The sequence below is a fragment of the Rhyacophila brunnea genome, unplaced genomic scaffold (genome assembly GCF_057557595.1).
Source record: "Rhyacophila brunnea isolate RB1 unplaced genomic scaffold, BYU_Rbru_1.0 scaffold_17, whole genome shotgun sequence".
In the NCBI taxonomy this organism is placed as follows: Eukaryota; Metazoa; Arthropoda; class Insecta; order Trichoptera; family Rhyacophilidae; genus Rhyacophila; species Rhyacophila brunnea.
Genome location: NW_028232827.1, coordinates 30,575,472 through 30,596,729, shown reverse-complemented (window position 1 = coordinate 30,596,729; position 21,258 = coordinate 30,575,472). Strand labels below are relative to the sequence as shown.

Genomic DNA, 21,258 nt, shown 5'->3' with positions numbered 1-21,258 from the left:
AAAGTTCCCAGCCATTATTGCAGAGAAAATACCTCCAGGGTGTATGTGGAATCGTGTTTCCGATCCAAAATACAAATGCATGATGAATATAAAAAATGGTCTCTGGAAAATGGTCATAAAGCAGCAGAATATACTCCAGTATATTTACCACCAAAAAATCAGTATCCACCAACCACGTAAAGATCAGTGTGCCATCACTGCCATCTGCTGTAGTTATAAAATGAAGAATGTTTCAGAAATGGAATACAATAGCCACATTATTAAAAAAAAAAAAAAGATGCTAGAAGACCAAAAATGAAATGAAGGAGAGTACCAGAACGTGGACGGTTAGTAATCACAATGGATCTCCAAAGTGTGCTGCTATGTCCAAAACACAGGCACAAATGTATTATAAACAAAAGCTGCAACTGCACAATTTCACCATATACATTCTTCATAATGTATCTTCTAATGAATTTGTCTCATCTCATCGAAAGCAGAACAATACAATGAAATAATTCTTATATCGGATGGGTGTGGATATCAAAACCGAAATAAATTATTCGCTACTGCTCTAAGTTATATCTTTAGAGAGAAAAAACATCGAGATTCAACAGCTTTTTCTGGAAAAAGGCCACACCATGATAGAGGCCGATAGTGCACATGCCACCTAAGAAAAGTATTTTAAGCCTCCAATATATTCACCATCTGATTATATAGCACATATGCGGCTAGCAAGACCAACACAACCTTATAAAATTAATGTCATTGATTTTTAATTTTTAAGAATTATGGATAAGATTAAATCTGGATTAAGTTCAATCAGACCAGGAAAACGAATCGGAGATCCTGTTGTATATGATACTAAAATGTTACAGTATCTACCAGATGAAAAAATCTTTTACAAACTCAACTTTATCAGTGCAACCGTTTGACTGCCTTTGTAATATATATAATGAATCATTGCCAATATCGCACTCGAAATACATACATCTTCAGGAATTAAAAAGTGTAATAGAGAAAGATCACCACTATTTCTACGATAACCTAACATTTAAACCTGCTAATAGAAAGTAAACGAACTTATAAATATAATATCATCTCACTGTTGAATTAATAATTAATAAAATGATATTGCAATTTATCACTAACGCACTATGTATATTTCAACTATTATTTATGTAACAGTTTTTCATTTCAACATTTATGTAACATTATTATTCACATTTTGATGAATAAATTAAACTATGTGTATTTACAAAACGGTCAAAACAACTTATGTGACATCACAAACTGTATTTTTATTATTTTTGTATTCAAAATAAAAGATTTTTGTAAACAAAATAATAATCTTAGACCATTTTCTGATTATAATAAAGCATTCTTCATAATTTTAATGTTTAAATGTAACATTATTTTTTTATTCAGCTTTATCCTTCTCCTGCACAATTTGAGAAAGTGCACATAGATGGTTTTGCTAAAACGGTGACGACATAATGATAATATTATACAAGTATTGAAATAAAATAATACGATATAGCGATACGTTAGTTTGTAGTTTGTCGACCGAACAACTATAAACATGATATATCTGACATAGTTTGACATTTTAACCACTGATAAGGCAAATATAATTATTTAAATTATTTATAGATGAACTGTTGATCGATAATATTTCAGTGTATAATAACTATAATGATATTATGACGTAACATGCGTGTAGCACTTGCGTATCCAGACTGGTAAGCGTCTGACCGATAAACTTGAAATATCTGACATTTTACATTTTAGTCACTAATAAAGCAACATATAATTATTTAAATTATTTATAGATTAACTGTTAATCTATAATTTTTCAATGTATGGTACGTAACTATAATGATATGACATAACATGCGTGTAGGTCTTGCGTATCTAGATTGGTGACGTTTGCGCATAAGTGATAAATTTGAAATAGGTATCTGACATATTTTGACATTTTAACCACTTATAAAGTAAATAAATAAATATTTATTTAATTTATTTATAGATGAACTACTGCTAATTGATAATATTTCAATTTATAATAACTATAATGCTGTGACGTGCATGCTGGGCATAACGCGAAAGGACAAAAAGAGGAATAAGGCAGCAAACAAGAGTATACGATGTAATAGAGTTTATTAAAAGCCTTAAATGGAGATGGGCTCGACACATAGCTCGATGAAGAGACAATCGTTGGACAAATCTAGTCATCCAGTGGTATCCAAGAAGTACAAAACGTCCGCAAGGTAGACCTAGAGGCCGCTTGATCGATGAAATGATAGAGTTCTGCGGAAGTACGTGGCAACGCAATGCACAGTACCGAGAGAAGTGGAAACAGCTTGAAGAGGCCTTCATCCAGCAGTGGATATATTCAGGCTGATGATGATGATAATGCTGTGACGTAGACATGGGTGTAGAACTTGCATATCTAGACTGGTGACGTATGCGTCCAACTGATAAACTTGAAATATCTAACATATTTTGACACTTTAACCACCGATAAAGGAAATATAATTATTTAAATTATTTATAGATGACCTGTTAATCGATATTTCTAAAGTTATAATAACTATTTATGGCGCTGTAACATAGACATACTTGTAGAACTTGCGTATCCAGACTGGTGACGTGACATACGTCCGACTGATAAATTTGAAATATCTGACATATTATTATTTTGACATTTGAACAAATTTGAAGCAAATATAATTATTTAAACTATTTATAGATTAAACCTATTAACCTATATTTTCTTCAATTTCCATTGTGCCGTTTGATTATATGACAATTAAAAAAAGGTTAATACTTATCACTCGCGGACAAGCATAATTTTTTGATACTGATATTTGAGAGAATCGATACTCTCTTTCGATATGACGTCACTAACCATGGGTCTACATGGCCAATAGAACAGGTATGGGCACACAGGGAACTCAGAAATAATGGGAACTGAAATACCTAACTGGTGTGGAGTAGGGATTGCAATACCGAATGAATAATACCGGTATTTCGGTATTTCTTATTGAATACCGGTATTCGTCAAAACATAGAGAAAAAAGAAGTACCTATCAATAAATGTAACTATTAAAATCTATTTTAAACACTATTTTATAGCAATCTAAGGTACCCACCTGCATTTATTATGATGACCTTTGTAAATATGTATAGAATTATAGATCATATAATTTTCGTTGGAAACACACATTCAAAACCCTTCTTCAAAATGAATTGTATTGGGGGTATAGTCTATTGGAATTATATTTATTAATTAATTGTTCTGTGGTGCCAAAGTACCTCCGACGGTTATTAGTTATGATACGTTTGAATGTAAAGATGTAAAACTGGTTTCATTCTGTTGGTATACGTAATTATTAATGTCTTAAAGAGACTGAAAGCAGAGCTGATCTTAGGGTAATTGAACCGATTGAAGCCATACGTTAAAGTGCCCACCACCACCCGTCATATATGCACAACCGTGGATATGCACGGCCGCTTTCTATGACGCTTTAAACGTGTCTGAAAGAAGTGATTTTAAGTGCTCATTCCGTCCCGAGACGGAGCCGCACGGGACTGATGCTGCAACCATGCACCGTAGTGCTTAAAGAAGAAAGTTAAGAAAGAAAATGTTTGTTTTTATCGGCCCCTGTAATCTAGGTCAGTGGTCCCAAACCTTTTTATCGCCGCGGACTGGTCAACGTTTGATAATTTTACCGCGGCCCGCTGAAGGGGAGGGGGCGTTGATTGTTTATATTTTAGATTGTTTTGATTTAATAATTTTAATTTAATTGTATTTAAACATGCATTCAAAATAAAATACAGTTAGGTACACCAACAAATTAATATAAAGTGATTTAATATTTTAACTCACTAGAACGCTAAACCAATGAAAACCCTGAGCTTGTTTCTTTGCAACCAGACGGTTCCACCTGAGGATAATAGGAGACAATGACACCCGAAGTGTGTTGCTTATGTCCAGTTTATTCAGTTGTTTTGTTTTGGTTGCTGTCATTGCAGAAAACCCCGCTTCACACAGATAGGATGTCGGAAATGGCAATAGGGATTTAAGTGCTGTGGTGGCAATCTCAGGGTATTCCGCCTGATGACTTTAATCCAGAACACCGACATAGTTGTTGTCTCGGACGTAGTTTTAAGGTAGTAACATCTCTCAGCTCCCGGTTAACCTGTCGTCCATGGAAAGTCGCACAAACCCGAGAGAAATACACCACAGTAAATAAAATGGAAATAATACAATGTTCCTTTGGTGGCCCGGTACCATTTGATCCACAGACCGGGGGTTGGGGACCACTGATCTAGGGAATCCCTCACGTTACAAAACACGGGAGCTTTATTATACAAATACTACTAAAAATGAAAATGAATCACTATCACACTATTGTAGAAAATAGAAGCACATAAAATCCATTTTTAAAACCGTGCTAGAAAAATTCATTTTAAACATTGATTTACATCTTACAATGAAGCAGTCACTAAATTTCCGAAGTTATTCATAGTATTAAAAATATTTATGACGACTCCAATGACTAGAGCGTCAGAATGATGAAGCTTTATACAGATAACGTTAATTAACTCATATCCGTGGTCACGATTACACTGTAAAAAAAATAATAAATCATTTATAAGTGCCCAGGGGAAGCCCTGGAATTAATATTTACGCTTTTCAAGTTACATTAAAAAACAATTGTTTTGATTCTCTACTTTCTCTCTCAAAGTTTTTAAATATAATTGATTAAATCGTTATTATAGACAATTAATTAACATCACAGTATGCAGATGACACAATCATCATATTTGACTTTACGATCTAACGGTTAAAGTTAACCGTGAACTGGCTCGCGGCGAACTCGAACCATAATATGTATTCATCTGAATGTGGCGAAGACCAAATCCATGTGTCGTGCTGTATGCATTGACGCCAACTCTCCTCCAACCGTCGACCTGGTGAACACAGAAATACTTGGGTGCCACAGTTGCCGACGATGGAAGTCTTTCCAGTGGACTTGTTTAATATGCATGGGAATGGCGGGTTATATGCAGTCAATTATTTGGAGTCGCATGGAGGTCAAGGCTGTATTCCGTAACTCAACTTTTGAGCTTTGAGTGTCAATGTCTCCGCCGAATCTTAGGGGTACGACCTCGTGAAAAACAGTCGAGTTCGTGAACGGACACGGCAGCTCTCGGTTATTGAAGTAATCACGAAGAAATGTTTCACGTGGTTGGGACATGTGTTCCGGATACCATCAGAAATACGACACTCCGCACAATAATTAATTGTAGTACAGTCTGAAACAGGGAGGGGCAAACTTTTTGATTGGAGGGCCAAATTCAAGAATTCAAAATGAGCGGCGGGCCGCAAGTAAAATACCATTTTTAGATATACACTATTTATTATCACGAAAAATAAACACTACAAAAAAATTAATGAGAAGAATAAAACTGTAAAACTTAATTTTGTAGTTGATATTCTCAAAACTGATTGTAAATGGGCATCGGAGATATTTGATCGTAAAGAATTTTTATTGAGGTTCATGATCGAAAATGTTTGTTCACATAAATAGGTTGATCCAAAAATAACGAACATTTTTCTTGCATAATCTTTAAGTTGGTCGAATTTGTCTGAATTAAGGCCATTGTAAAATTTGGAGATTTCTTCACGACGATGCAATTCTCTTAAATCAGTGTCACACTGCAGATCAATAATCTCAAGTTGTAGCTCTGTCGGTACACTATCAATATCTAATGAAAATGGATCGCGTACTATTGCTAAACAAATTTTAATCTATTGTCAATATGTTTTTTTAAAAATTATAAAAAAGTTATTCGTAATCAGAAGTACAATTAATGATGCCGGGCCGTAAAAATATACCCGGCGGGCCACATGCGGCCCGCGGGCCGTAATTTTCCCTCCTCTGGTCTGAAAGATTCCGTTGTTATTCCTCATTCTGCGGTACTTACTACAAAAGCAATCTACGCGTTGCAAGTCTTAAATAGCGGGAGACATGGCGGTGGACCGAGAGAAGTGGCGCGATCTTGTGCGTGCCTTATGTCCCAACACAGGGGCGTGACAGTGAAGCAATAGTAAGTAAGTAAGTAACTCGTTATTATACAGAATATCGATTTACTAAAGAATCGATTTTAATCATAATCACACATCCCTGTTATTTATGCATCGATTATAAAAGATCACCCACAGAACAGATTAATAAATATAATTCAGATAGGCTATACCCCAATACACTATATTTTGAAGCACGGTTTTGTATGTGTGAGTGTCCTACTTAAATGAAACACATATTATATACGTGTAATAGTGTGTGTTGCAACCTTCAAATACACCAATATTCAATGAGCGTCAGTGCATTAATCGAGAGCAGTTATCAGAATGAAAGACAAGCGTATTCTTAACACGTGTTTAAGTTTATCCCATATTCTTCCACACTCGAGATCAGTCGCCTGTTCTCCATATCCGTTAGATATTTCGGCTCCCATTGATTCTGTTTTCCCTGTTTGTCCACACCTGTTCTATTGGCCATGTAAACTCATGATTAGGGACGTCATATCGAAAGAGAGTATCGATCCTCGCAAATATCAGAAACAAAAAATGATGCTTGTCTGGGAGGGATAAGTATTAACCTTTTTTTAATTATCATCATATAGGTAGTAAAAGTATGCAAACGGCACAATATAAATTTAAAAAAATATAGATTAATAGGGTTCATCTATAAATAATTTAAATTATTATATATGCTTTATCAGTGGTTGAAATGTCAAAACATGTCGGATATTTCAAGTTTATCAGTCGGACGCATATTAAGTCACCTACACTCATTTATACGTCACAGCATAGTTATTGTAAATTGAAAAAATATCGTTTAACAGTTCATCTATAAATAATTTCATCATTATCATCATCATCATCATCAGCCTGCATCTATCCACTGCTGTATGAAGATCTGTTCAAGCTGCTTCCACTTCTCTCGGTCCTGTGCATTGCGTTGCCACGTATAGGTAAATTGTTTTACAGTGGCACCATGGGTATGGCAAATGCGCCTTGCAGTTGTAGTGGTATTGTTTGCCAGCATTGAAACAGGCATTGTCGTAAGCAATTCAATACACGCGCAAATCGCCTATGGTGCCACTGTAGAATGATTTACCTATACTTCCGCAGAACTTTATCATTTCATCGATCCAGCGGCCTCTAGGTCTACCTTGCGGACGTTTTGTACTTCTTGGATACCACTGGATGACTAGATTTGTCCAACGATTGTCTCTTCTTCGAGCTATGTGTCCAGCCCATCTCCATTTGAGGCTATTAATAAACTCTATTACATCGTATACCCTTGTTTGCTTCCTTATTCACTCATTCCTAGTTTTGTCCTATCGCGATATGCCCAGCATGCACCTCACAGCATTATAGTTATTATAAATTGAAATATTATTAATTAACAGTAGTTCATCTATAAATAAATTAAATAAATATTTATTTATTTACTTTATAAGTGATTAAAATATGTCAGATACCTATTTGAAATTTATCACTTATGCGCATACGTCACCAATCTAGATACGCAAGACCTACACGCATGTTATGCTATATCATTATAGTTGCCATAATTTAAAAAATTTTAGATTAACAGTTCATCTATAAATAATTTAAATAATTATATTTGCTTTATCGGTGGTTAAAATGTCAAAATATGTCAGATATTTCAAGTTAATCAGCTGTGCGCATACGTCACCAGTCTTGATACGCAAGTTCTACATGCATGTCTCCTAACAAGACTTAATTAAACCTGGATATCAACATAATAATATGTTAAAGTTCCTCGCATATAATTCATAATAAAATATCTAAAATAGTACGGTAAAGAAAGGTCACAAGTGCAATGAAGGGAAAAAAATGTGTTATATAATGAAATAACTGTCAAAGGCGTACTAGTCATGTTTTGTGGTGGGCAAATAAATTTTTAATCATAATAAGTTATGATGTAGGTACGCCTGTAATATGTTCGTTACATCTGGGCGATAAAATAGACCCCGCTGTCATCAAAGCATATAAAGAAGTAACGCTTCACAAACTGTTTGCGAGAAAAATAATATATATAATCAAGTGTCAAAACGCGATATGATTCGCTATACGTAATAATTTTCTTTGTAATGAAGGTTTTTTAAATAATATTAGTTTGTAGGTATCTAGTTGTAAAACGCCTTATTATATTCTGCTTACCGAATATTATTTATTTAATGATAAATTATTTTATAACTGAGTGACGTATCATTTCGACCGCTTTGAATTAAGGCTATACCTCAGTTGAGGCATGGTCTAAAAAGGTCGTGGCTTGGCGATGCGCGGATTGTGCAAATGACGCGTGCCGAACGAAATATAATTTGTCATATAAATCCAACGTGCGTCCATTTAATGTTCTGTTTATTATTCTATTAGTGACAATATTAATAAATTCATTGACATTTTTTCTTTTTCAAGTAAATGGGTAACGTTTTTTAGCCATCTTTACACGATTTAAGAATTAATACCCCCGTCGCCATCACGAAACAAATTGACGTTCGCTCTCTGATTGCCAGCGAGTCCAAAATTTCGTCGCACCTATTTATAGTTGAAAATTATTTGCCGTTTCACTAAGTACCGTCTTAACGGAAGAAGCAACGTAAGCAAAAACAAAATCAGTTATATTCATCATGCTTTATAGCAAAATACATTAAATTGAAACAAATTTTATGTTATTCGACGAATTCACAAGATTTGAGAATGCAACATTCCTTTATTAAACATACATTATTTGAAAAAACCTACTAGAAAATATCGTTTTAGATATTTTGATACTTTTAGATATTTTGTAGACAAACGAGTATTTTTTGACTATTATCTACTATGGTTTGGATTAGGCAGGGTTTAATTGAATTTATAAGCTAACTAACACCTTCTGCAAATTGCATTCTTAGTTCAATGAAAACAAATAAGTATGACTGGCAAAGTTTAGTGTGCACTCTTCATGTCGAATCTTAACAGCCTACTTCCAACCATCGTCGCTGGTATATATATATATATAATATATAAACAAAAAAACTAATGAATAACTAGTATAACAAATCTTCATATACAATCATATACAAGCTAACTATAACTACCGATATATTGCAAATTGTTTTTTTTTCAAATAGAAAAGAGAAATAAACATTTTTTATTCAAAAAATGAAACTTTATGTTTAAGTGTCAACACAAATGCATTATTCGAAAGAGCTTTCAACTTTAAGTGTATATAAAAATGCTATAATCCATCAAGCTTACGAAAAAAGCTATATCACTTGCTTAGTAACATTTTCACGACTGCAATCTCACAGAATTTCGAATAAAATACAACAAGATTGAATTTGGACAAAAATTACAATGATATATTATTTTGTTCACTGGATGGAAAATAATTAAATGCGATAAATAGCAATAAAGTTTGCGGGCGCTGTTTTAAGAGCGGCGGCGGAGCCCCACGTTGGGCGCCTTATCATTGTTTCGGGCAATAAAACGGCCGTTCTGTGGAAAGTATCGCGCCGGTTTTAGGTTCGCGGGTTTTCATGGCCCCGGACGTTTCACACAAAGGGGGGCATTAAAGTTTTAAGCCTCCCCGCGGATGACTTTTGTTTTCATTTTTACAACAATGATGGCGCCCTATCACGGGGGACCATTGTATCTACCTATCGCTTTGACCGGGTGCATATTACATTAACAAAATGGGACATAATTAAAATGATAATAATATGAAAACATTTTAACTAAATTTATAACTAGGTACAACCAAAGAAAGAGATTCATAAATATTTGGAATATTATACTAAAGTAGAAATATCAATTAAAGGTAAAAAAATGCATTGTTATAGATCGTGTGATGAATAAAACTAAATATCAAATTATTAATTTACAATTTTTGAGCATCCTAAATATCATAGAAGGAAGTAGAAAAAGGAACGCATCATAACAACCAAAATACAAACAATACAATATTATATATTGAGTTTTACGTTCTATAGTCTATATCAGGGTTGGTGAACCTTTTTATGTACGCGTGCCAAAATTTCCCATATATTATTTTTCAACTGTCTGACGTACCGAGCAGTTATGGGGGAAAGATATTTCTTTAAAATTCTATTTAAAAAATGATTATGTTTTATATACCACTCACAAAATATAGCACACATATAACTTAATTACTTTTTTCAATTACGCCATATATTTCTGTACACCAGTTTTGAAACGATCTACCAAAATTACTACTATTAGCTTCAAAAGTTTTTGATTCTTATTTGGTACAGTCATTTTTATGGGTAGAAATGAATTTGTTTGTTAATGTATTAATTATTTTGGTTAAAAATATGGTTTTGGAAAAAAAATGATACCAGAATTGCTCCGATCAGATTATCTCGCTACGGTGGTACAAGCATTGTAAATCGATCAAAATTATAGGTTCACGGCGGGGCATTCCCCGCCGCCTAATGAGGTTAGTGCCACAATAGTATATGTGACACATAAAGTCTAAGGACCACCGACTTATTCAATTATATATTTTAATTAAACTATTTGCCTGCTATTCTATTTATTTATGGGTATTTTTTCTCTTCAAACGCATGTCATGCAAAATCGTCTCGCGTTTGTCGAGTTTGTTTGCCACTATTGGTCTGTAATATAGAGAATTTAGAGGCATTGATTCAACTCTTCCTTGAATTAAATATTTCAATTCGCATTCAATATTGCATATTCAACTAATTTTTTAAGTCTTAAAACTTATTTACTTTTTTCTTTCGCATACAGAATATTGTTTCTTGGCAATATAATTTTGTCTATGTGTTGCCAAAGTAATAATACATGAATGAACTAAGTAACAAAAAACTGCAAACTGGTTCTTGAATTATTAAAAATACTGGTCATAGCGTAATATTGCTTCGATGAAAGTATCTACAATAATTTTGGTCTAGCTTTTTGTCACATACTGCAGTATTATTATATATCGGTATGGGCAAGAAGGTAAAGCTTTTAATCGTTGTATATGGGAGCTTTTTCATTCACGGAATGATATTTCGCTAAGCTTCTGTAATATTGCGAAAGCCTTTTAATTGCTTTTCGCTGTTTATTAAATTAAAATACGCTATTGTTTATCAAAAACAAACTGTGTTATTTGAAAACATATTAAAATTGCGTCCGGTTTGAATTGTTTTGTCTTTTTTGTTAGGAAAATACAACAATGAATGACCGCTTCGCAAACCCTTAATTTAATAATATCACTCAATTAGATTGTTTGTTGAATTGTTTTTAGTCAAATTAATACATTTTATCACGAGTTGGTGGGCATTTTGGCACCGATTAATTAATTAAATGTTGGACAATTGCCTGAGTAATTTACAATACTGTGATTAGGGTTTATATTTATTTCAATTTGTTATTTTTTTTTAAATTTAATTACCTAACTACTTTATTAAAATTAAGGAATTGTAAAAAACACAATTTGACTTAAACACACACTAATTGCACATAGTATCAGTTGTATAACATGGCATTACAAACGAGAATATTTCGAGTTGTTTTAACAGCGTCTCAAGAGTAACTTAAGTAACTTTAATCCTGTGCACTAGTGGCGATAGGCTGTTAAAATTTGACATAAATAGTGTATATTATTAAACGTTGTCAGTCAAACTTATTTGTTTTTATCGAATTAAGAATGCAATTTGCAGATGAAGCTGGTTATTTTTTTAAACTCAATTAAACCCTGCCTAACCAAACCGTAATAGTTTATGTATGTTATGGACGATCCGACGAAAATAATGCACACTTTTTTACTCATAGTTGTGATGCTTTTGTTTAACATCTGTTGATTAAGGGACTCGACATTACGATACATCTCTATCCAGTATCCAAACTATATATTGTAGGAGGAAACTGTTGTATCAGACGTCATACTGTTAAGTTATGTAGGTATATTCAATACCGATTGTCAAATAAATGAATCCAATAAAGTATTTTATGTAATAATGTTAATTACTGATTTTGAACTAATTATAGCAGCCTGATCAAACCGTGTTAAAATACAACTACCTCTCGAAAAGCGCTGTCGAACCTGCCAAGCCTGTTAGAATACCAATAATAATACTCTACCTTTACTAAACTCAGTTAGCTACCTATAATCATGCAAGGGGGGCTGACAGGGCTCTAGTCTGGGGGCTCGGCGTGGAGGATCGACCAGCCAAGTGAGATAAACACACATCACAAAATTGCACTTAAGTATAGTAAAAAAAATGTCGCGCGCTATTTCACTTCAAACACACTAACATTTAAAATTATGTGCTTGCGCGACGTAATAATTTTTGATTATTGTTTGTCGATATTCAATAACTTCATAATTCAAGAGCAATTCAATACAAAAAACGCAAACTATTTGGAATACACAACTCTAGATCGTCACACTGCCTTTAACCTTAGCGATAGGTAGGGGGGCCCGCTTCATGATGTGGGGGCTATGCCTAGATGCCCATGCCTATACGTATATATTATGTTACGCCGAATGTGCGAAATTGACTATTACATGAAATGGGCAAAATTTCGCCTAAATCATGAAAAATGCAAGCCCGTTGCCTTATTCATGAATTAGACAAAATATCTGCCGAGTGCGTGAATTCAGCAGTAATTTTTCTGCCTAGTTCATGCATTAGACAAATTAGATAATAGCGCTACGGTGGTGTTTTTTGCAACTAAACTAAATGTGTCAAATGCTCATGCATTGGTCAAAATTTACGTATATTATTAATATTGTCTATGGTCAAAATAGACGGTCGCGCTCCGGTGGTGTTTTTTGCAACCAATCTAACTAACCAAATGTGTCAAATGACATTGATTATAATATAAAAATATACCAATCAATAACTACAGTGACGTTCATATCCATTTACTATGCGCAAAAAAATCTAGAACTACAATATGATAACGGAGGGATTTTATTAAAAGGTATTTTCGTGATTTGATTCGTGCTTGGGTATCAATCGTGCAATGGTCGATTGTGTGTTTGTGATAGTTAGTTGACACTTCTTAGCTAACCTCAAAATGGACATTCAGTTGAATTCAGAATTACAAAACCTAGCCTAACCTAACCTAAACCAACCTAACCTAACCTAATAATAATAATAATATATTAGGTCCAATTACAACTAATAAAACCATCCGTATTAAATTTACTTTTACTACTGTCATGTTGACAGTTTAAGAATTCGATACCCTGGTGAATTCACGTACTCGGCAGATAATATACCTAATTCATAAATGAGGCAACGGGCTTGACTATTACATGAATTAGCCAAAATTTTGCCCATTTCATGTAATAGTCAATTTCGCACATTCGGCGTAACATATATAAAGGGTTTCTTTAATCTGCTCTCAACATCTTTATTACTACCCTTCTACTTTTATATACCTAGGATAATCTTCTATATCAATCTTAAACTGTTGTTTTTTTTTATTTAACAAACTGTCCTTTTAAGCATGTTTAGATTCAATACCCTGTAAATGTAATACACGTTGCTTTATATTTCGCTTAGAATAAAGTGTTACTTTACGTTTTCGTGTAATTCACAATCTAAAACATGCACAAGTAGCAGCTATAAACAAGCTGTGTTATTACTTTTCCTTCACGGTAAAGCGGCAAAGAATGTGATATTACGTACTGCGTAGGGATTGCAATACCGGTATATCAAAACCGGTATTCAATTATTTATCAATACCGAAATACAGGTTTCGAAAATCAAATATACCGGTATTTTCGTTTTCGGTATGAAGAAAACATACGCGTTTATGTTTTTTGAAAACGAAATACATGTTATTTTGTCATTACTCACTATATTGTATCAATGTATAAGTTTTATGCTGCCAAAACGCAAATATATTGACTGAAATCAACAAAGATTAAATATTATTAAAACAAAATCCCTCAAATATACTTATAGACAGCGCTCTGAATGATTTTACGAACCGGAGAGCTAAATAATTTTCCAAAAATATTAACATAGTTATCTAATTTTATGTATATTTTATAACAATAAGTGTGTTAGACTTTTCGTTATATGAGCTAAGATGGCCACCATATTTTTTCCATGAGACGGAGCGGAAATTTTTTCGATTTCATGAACCGGAACGGCTCTCCGGTCTATTTCGAGCCCTGTTTATAGAATTGTTACGAAGAATTAACTTATTTCGAAAAAGAAAACATACGTGGCAAATATTTTAAATTCTGTAATAACTATTGATCCCGCGTTGATAGTGTATCCAACAAACGTTGAATTTCAGAGAGATTTTTCTGTACCCGCAAAAATTAGCAGTTGTAAAATATTATGATCTATATATAACATATTTACAAAAGTTAACATACTAAATGTAGGTAGGTACTTTAGGTTGTTATAAAATAGTGTTTTAATAGTTATATTTCTATGGTAAGGTAAAATATGATAATATGTCCGTTTTCCTAAATTATTGTTCAGGAGAGCAATTTTAAACTTCAAAAAATATTCAAACAATGAAAAAATCACATATTGATTCAACTTATTTCTTCCAACTTATAATACCTATTAATACAATATTTTGATATCTTGTAGAACTGGTCTGAATGTATACATAACTCAATTTGCCAAAAAACGGACATAAGTACGTATCATGTTTTGCCATATTACCACGGATTTATTGATAGGTTCTACTTTTTTTCAATAATATGTTTTGACAAATACCGGTATTCAATCAAAAACACTGAAATACCGGTATTGATATATTCATTCGGTATTGCATTCCCTAGTACCACGATCTTTATCCAGCAATCGCGTAGTACGAAAAAAAACAACGAAAATGTAATTAAATCACAAAAGAAATAAAGAAAACGGAGCACGTTCGTGACTGAAGGATGCTTTGCTTGCCGCTTTGGGAAATAAAGCTCATCTAAGTATACAAGTGTTGGTAACAAGCGAAAATTATACATATTACAGTCACGTTAGCGGAGATTTAAAATACCGCTTCGACCTGTCAAAATAACTCGCAAGCTTCTGTTGCCACCTTCTCGGTGATTGCGTTCAAAGCGGAAGTTAACACGGCTGTCGGCTGCGCGCGCATTGATTCGAAAATTGAATGGTTTGTTCGAATTTTAGCACTTCTACTAATACGATCGTAGAGATTAGCTAAATTAAGTAGATAACCAATAAATATTGTATGGTATTAAATTATCCTGGCATTTTAATCAATGGTTAATAGGTCAAATCTCGAGATTCGACTGATAAATATTTATTGACGGAAGTATGTCAGGTATATCGAGATTGCTCGCAGATCCAAAGTGGCATATTTCAAACGTGACCACACATTGTGCCTAAACCGTAAAAGTGTACGTACAATCTGTGCCATAAATGTAAAATAAGGAGCTTTAATCAAGCCCTCCGCATGAGCCGATTTTAGTTGCCATAATCTAATTTATAAAAACATCGCTTGTAAAATTATAATATTGGAATAAATATTCGATATCTGGCAACACTACGACACGCACACAGTAACACATATTCTCGAATAACCCCGGAAAGGGTCACGGAGGAAGCGTGAAGAGGGCGAGGCAAGTGCGTGAAAAATTTCGTCATGTTTTGAGGGACAAACACTTGCAATAGCTCTATCTATATTTTTCTATAATCTAAGCCTTTAATATAAGATAAATCCAAAAACTGCGAGTTGCGCAACGTGTCATGGAAAGCGTTGAGTCTAACGCGGAAAGACCACAAATTAAACAAATATGTAAGAAGACAGTCTTGACCTCGTGATGTGATAGAGGTCACCAAGCTGATGAAATGTTGAACATGTCACTCGGCTAGTGCACAACCGCTGGACAAATGCATTAAACAACGACATGAACCCCCTAAACGTGGCAACGAAAAACTTACAACCGAGAAGAGTGGAAGATCCTCAGGTAGGAATTCATCTAGCAGTGGATCATATTATTATAACTATTACAAATATTGAAGATGTTGAAGTCGGGCAACTCTCACTAGTTAACAGGGTAACGCGTTTGCGTTATTTTTCTTGATCCAAAATAACACGGATATCACTCATGTATTTTTATTTTATCATGTTTTTTTTAATTAAACCATTATAAAAGAAAAAACTAACATTTAAACATGAAAAATAAGTTATTTTAAAATTCGACTGGTTAAATCGGTTAGTCGGTTATTTAATCCTAAAAAAACCGCTAACAGGTAGTATGTTACCCCGGTTAATTTGAACCCCAAGCTGACACTAATACACACCGTGGTTTTTGCACACTGATACTATTGCGTCACGTGCTCTTTGCGAATTTACTTGTCATGTCAGATACTTTATCTATGGCACTATTGAGAGGAATTTAAAGCTTTTTTTTCAGTTTTTCCTCCTGACAGAACTAATACATTCGAAATAGGCAGGAAATTTAAGGTTTAGGCATTTTAATGTTAAAACAACTCCACGCGATATCAAACACACACTTAATTACGGACGCGAGGGATATAGAAGCGGTGAAAGTAAATGTCGGGGAGGGTTTTTAGTACAAAAAACGACCGTGGTGACGTAGAAGACTCGATATGAAAGTTGCACTGTACATATGTATATAATCAACGTGCGCTCGTGATCTTCGCGTAGCTAGCAATCAGGGAACAGAAAATTAATACTAGCAATAATATATTAATATATTACAATATATTGATAATTTAAAACGCAACGTTTACATATTGTTTCGCTATTTAAACCCACCTAATGGGGACCTCTTTATTGATTCAATTCGGAACGGTTTTTTTTATTTAGCTTCACGGTGTCTATTTTTATTTGCTTAGGTAATAGATTCCGATAGACCGACAATGTAGAATTCAGACTATTGTTTATTTATATGTATGTAGATATAAACCAGTAGGTTGAGCCTTTAGTCTATTTGTATGTAGATATATTGCAGATTTGAACTGCGATTGGACAAATGAATGGGACGATTCTAATTGTGATAAGACTTTCGAAATAAAATGTTTCGCGTTGATTACCAAACTTGCAAAATGTACGATGACCAAAATTTATTATTATTATTTATTTCTTCTATTTCCAATGAGCGCTATTATAGTCTAAAACCGTTCACAAAATAATGGTATATAATATATAAGGCAGTGGCGAAAGGTGAAGGTAAGCTGTTAACATTTATTTATTTATTAAAAAAAGAGTATTATGGCATTACAACGATTGGACAATGCGCCATAATACATAATAAATACAAATTATAAAAAATACTTAATTAAAAATAACAACCAATATAACAAGAAAGTATGTGCTTATGTAGATATTAAAGTAAAATGATAAATGCAATATTATAAATTTAACCTATTTAAGGCTTCTTCAGTTGAGGCATGGTCTAAAAAGATCGTGACTAGGCGTTGCGCAGATTGTGCAAATGACACAAGCCGAACGAAATATAATTTGTCATAAAAAATCAACATACATCCTTTTAATGTTATGTTTATTATTATATTCGTAATAATAATAGTATATTCATTGACATGTTTTCTTTTTCAAGTACGTGCGGAACGTTTTTTAGTCATCTTTACACGATTTAAGAATATATTTCTCCGACGCCATCACAAAACACATTGACGTGCTCACACCTTGACTGTACCTCGGCGACGACTGCGAAATTTCGTTCCACCAACTGTTGAAAATTATTTGCCGTTTCACTTATGTATGCTCTTAACACGTCCACAAACATGATATAGTTAATAAAAAATAAATAAACCTTTATTGTGTCATCAAATAAGTTAATCGCACGATACACAGCATCATGAAACATCACATCCGCACTGCGACGGGGTATCATGAAAACCGTAGAGTTACAAGTGATATTGGTGGGAACATGAAAATTAATATTTAGCAGTATATACGGATTTTAAATAATGAACCAACGAAGAAGTAAAAAGAAATGCTCTAAAAGAGCAATCATTCTTCGGGTGGACAAGGATTGCATATCCGACATAAATAGTGCACACTAAACTTTATCAGTCATTCCTACATAATATTAGTTTTCGTTTAAATAAAACCACGATTTTCAAATAATGTTGCGTAAACTAAACCATAATAGATAATAGACAAAAAATATTCATCTATTTGAAAAAATTCTAAAACGTTGCCATTATACCATAGATAATTTTAGATATTTAATAGATATAAGAATAAATTGTATCTATTGTGGTTTGGTTTAGGCAGGGCTTAATGAGTATTAAAAAACTAACTAACACCATATATAATAAAATGTATTCTTAATTCCATGAAAAATAATAAGTATGACTGAAAAAGTGTGCTCTTTTTTGGTCGGATCGTCCATAGCATGCCTAAAATATTGTGGTTTTCTTTAGGCAATGTTTGATTGATTTTTTAAAAACTAACCAGCAACATTTGCAGAGTTCAATGAAAACACATAAGTACAATATGACTGACAAAGTTTAATGTGCACTATTTATATTGGGTCTTAACAGCCTACCTCCACCTTTTCCCGCTGATTTGGTAAGAGAATGAGCTAGGTTTGTATTTGACAGAAAAAATATTACATTTTGTCAAAAGTGAAAAACACTAAGTAATATTTTGTCTTTGACTTTAAATATAGATATCTTTTTTTGTAATGTTTTTAAATACATATTGATTAATTAAAACACTTTAAAATGTAAATGAGTCATTTTCGTGACGATTTTTGATGTAGATACATAGCGAAGCGCGTTCACTCTACGTGCGTAATAAAAGTTCCACAAAAACGTAATCAAATGTCTGCGACTGGCATAACAACGTACTATCAGAAGTTACATTTATTTTACATGACGTGTTATTTGACGACCTATTGGTCAAGCAATCATTTCATAATTAAAAAAATGTGTCTAGATAATTATATAAATACACTTTTGCCAGCAAACTGTGACGCCGAATGATAGGTTAATAGTTTTATCACTTTTAAGCGGTAGAATAAAAAGGCGCGGCCAATTTCTGTCAGCTGTATGGTCACCCTCGCAAATGCGGCACTGTCGAAATAGCTTTTAGCGAGAATATCGTTCGCGTGCCGACTCCAAATTAACGTCACACTATTTTACTTCTGCTAGCGAACTCTAGGAGACAGGCGGGGTGGGGGTGTTCATTACTCTTCTGTGGCCGGTGACTAGTTTTTTTTTTAATTTCCAAAAATACCGATGGACGATAAAGACACCACGCATGTCTGTAATGATTGTTAATGGGCAGAAATCAGACCAGAAAAAGAATTAATGTCGCACCATATAGATATAGGAGATCAAAACGATATTATGGAAAATTAATGAGACAATTAAGATATGATGGGTACTGCTCAATTGGTCCGACGCCACTAGATGAAAACTGATGTAATTATTATCTACTGTAACGCTTTGTCCTTAGGTTACTTAAGCCGGTTCTCACATCTAAACTCGTCCAACTGAACACGTCGAATATGTCGATATGATTTTATTGGTATTCACAAAACACAATAATATGTAACTAAATCTACCGCCGCATACCGCATGATTACAACCAAGGCTATATATACCTCAGTTGAGGCATGATCTAAAAAGTTCGAGACTAGGCGATGCGCGGATTGTGCAAATGACGCGAGCCGAACGAAATATAGTTTGTCATAAAAATTCAACATGCGTCCATTTAATGTTCTGTTTATTGTTCTATTAGTAACAATAATGATATATTCATTGACATGTTTTCTTTTTCAAGTAAATGGGTAACGTTTTTTAGTCATCTTTACACGATTTAAGAATTAATAGCCCCAACGGCATCACGGCACGCTCTTATAGAGGCCATCCATAGACTGAAACCGTATGCGGTTTAGAATCGTATGCCATACCTACTAAACGTATGATTTCTCTTCATGAAAATATATTTTCACTAAGTTTGTAAGTTTAGTGTACATGGTACTCGTATAAACGGATACTATCTAGCTATGTATTAAATCCTGTCTGCAAATGTTGGTACGTATAACTGTTTCTCAATAAATAACTTTTTATGTATAGTTATTATAAAAAATGTAGACTATTATTTAAGATAATAGAATATACTCCAATACTATTAAAAACCCTTAATTTAATTAGGTTTGGTCTAAAAGATGTCAAACTTTAAAATGGCAATAACCCTGAAACATGTTTTAGAGACTTACAAACTTTTGGTAGTAACCTCACGAATACACTTATTACTGACTCATCTATATTACCAATGGTATGTGAGTAAGTCTGGTGGACCTAAGAAGAAAGAATATATGATTGTTATAAAAAAAAATATTTAATATATACAATGCTGTTTACCTATTGCAATATCGTTCATCCAGGAGCTGGAGTATTCTTGTTTTGGAGGTGGTGTCTGGAAGCACACCAGTGGCAATGTTACGGGTCCAGTTGGAGTCCAAAACGTCTCCAAGCAATAGTCCCCAGGATTTAATAAGATCGGTCGATGCATAGGTGCAAATATGGATCCGTTTGCTAATAGGTAAAACTCGTCTTCACTATTCTTCTGGGGATCCAAGTTGTACCTATAAGAAAAAAAATATTTAGTTAAAGATATCATTTAAGTGGACCGAGTTCAAAAATATTTTTAAAGAGAAGTGTAATAGATAATAATTATGTAATCTAGAAATAAAATCACTATGAAACAAACAATTAAAATAATAATATATTTACTAAAATAGGTCAGTTTAAATCAATGTACACAATGTGTGTATGGACAAACGAATATTTACAAATACCTCAGAGAAATATATATAAACTAGAAAAATTCTTTTTCAAAAAAATACGGCATCCAGCAGGATTAGAACCTGTGCTTCTGGGATTCGCGCCCATGTGATCTACCAATTAAGCTATATATCGACTGCTTAATCTGCAAACCAGCCAACTGTACTGTTGACCAAAAATGAGATTTTGATGGCACTTTGTCATAAAGCATGTTTTCTATGCTCAGACAAAATTTTAAGCTTCTAAACCTATAAATAAATGCGTTATCGAACATACATAACTTTGGAAAACATTTTCTTCATTTTCTATTGGTTATAATATATTTTCTCAGAAAGTGTTTTTCAAAATTATGTATTTTCAATAATCAGAATGGTACATTCTTAAATCTTGTGAATTATTCGTTGAATAAAATAAATAGTTAATTATAAATTATTA

At 33.4% G+C, this 21,258-nt stretch overlaps 1 protein-coding gene across 2 annotated transcripts in view; it reads right to left on the bottom strand.

Annotated features, from left to right (window-relative positions):
• LOC147073945 (G protein-coupled receptor Mth2-like) overlaps positions 1 to 21,258 on the bottom strand; it is a 421,896-nt gene that overhangs the window by 287,075 nt on the left and 113,563 nt on the right. For both annotated transcript variants that reach the window (XM_085944476.1, XM_085944477.1), the window contains exon 3: positions 20,401 to 20,624. In XM_085944476.1, the coding sequence (XP_085800602.1) occupies positions 20,401 to 20,624 (224 nt within the window). The remainder of the gene's footprint in view (positions 1 to 20,400; positions 20,625 to 21,258) is intronic.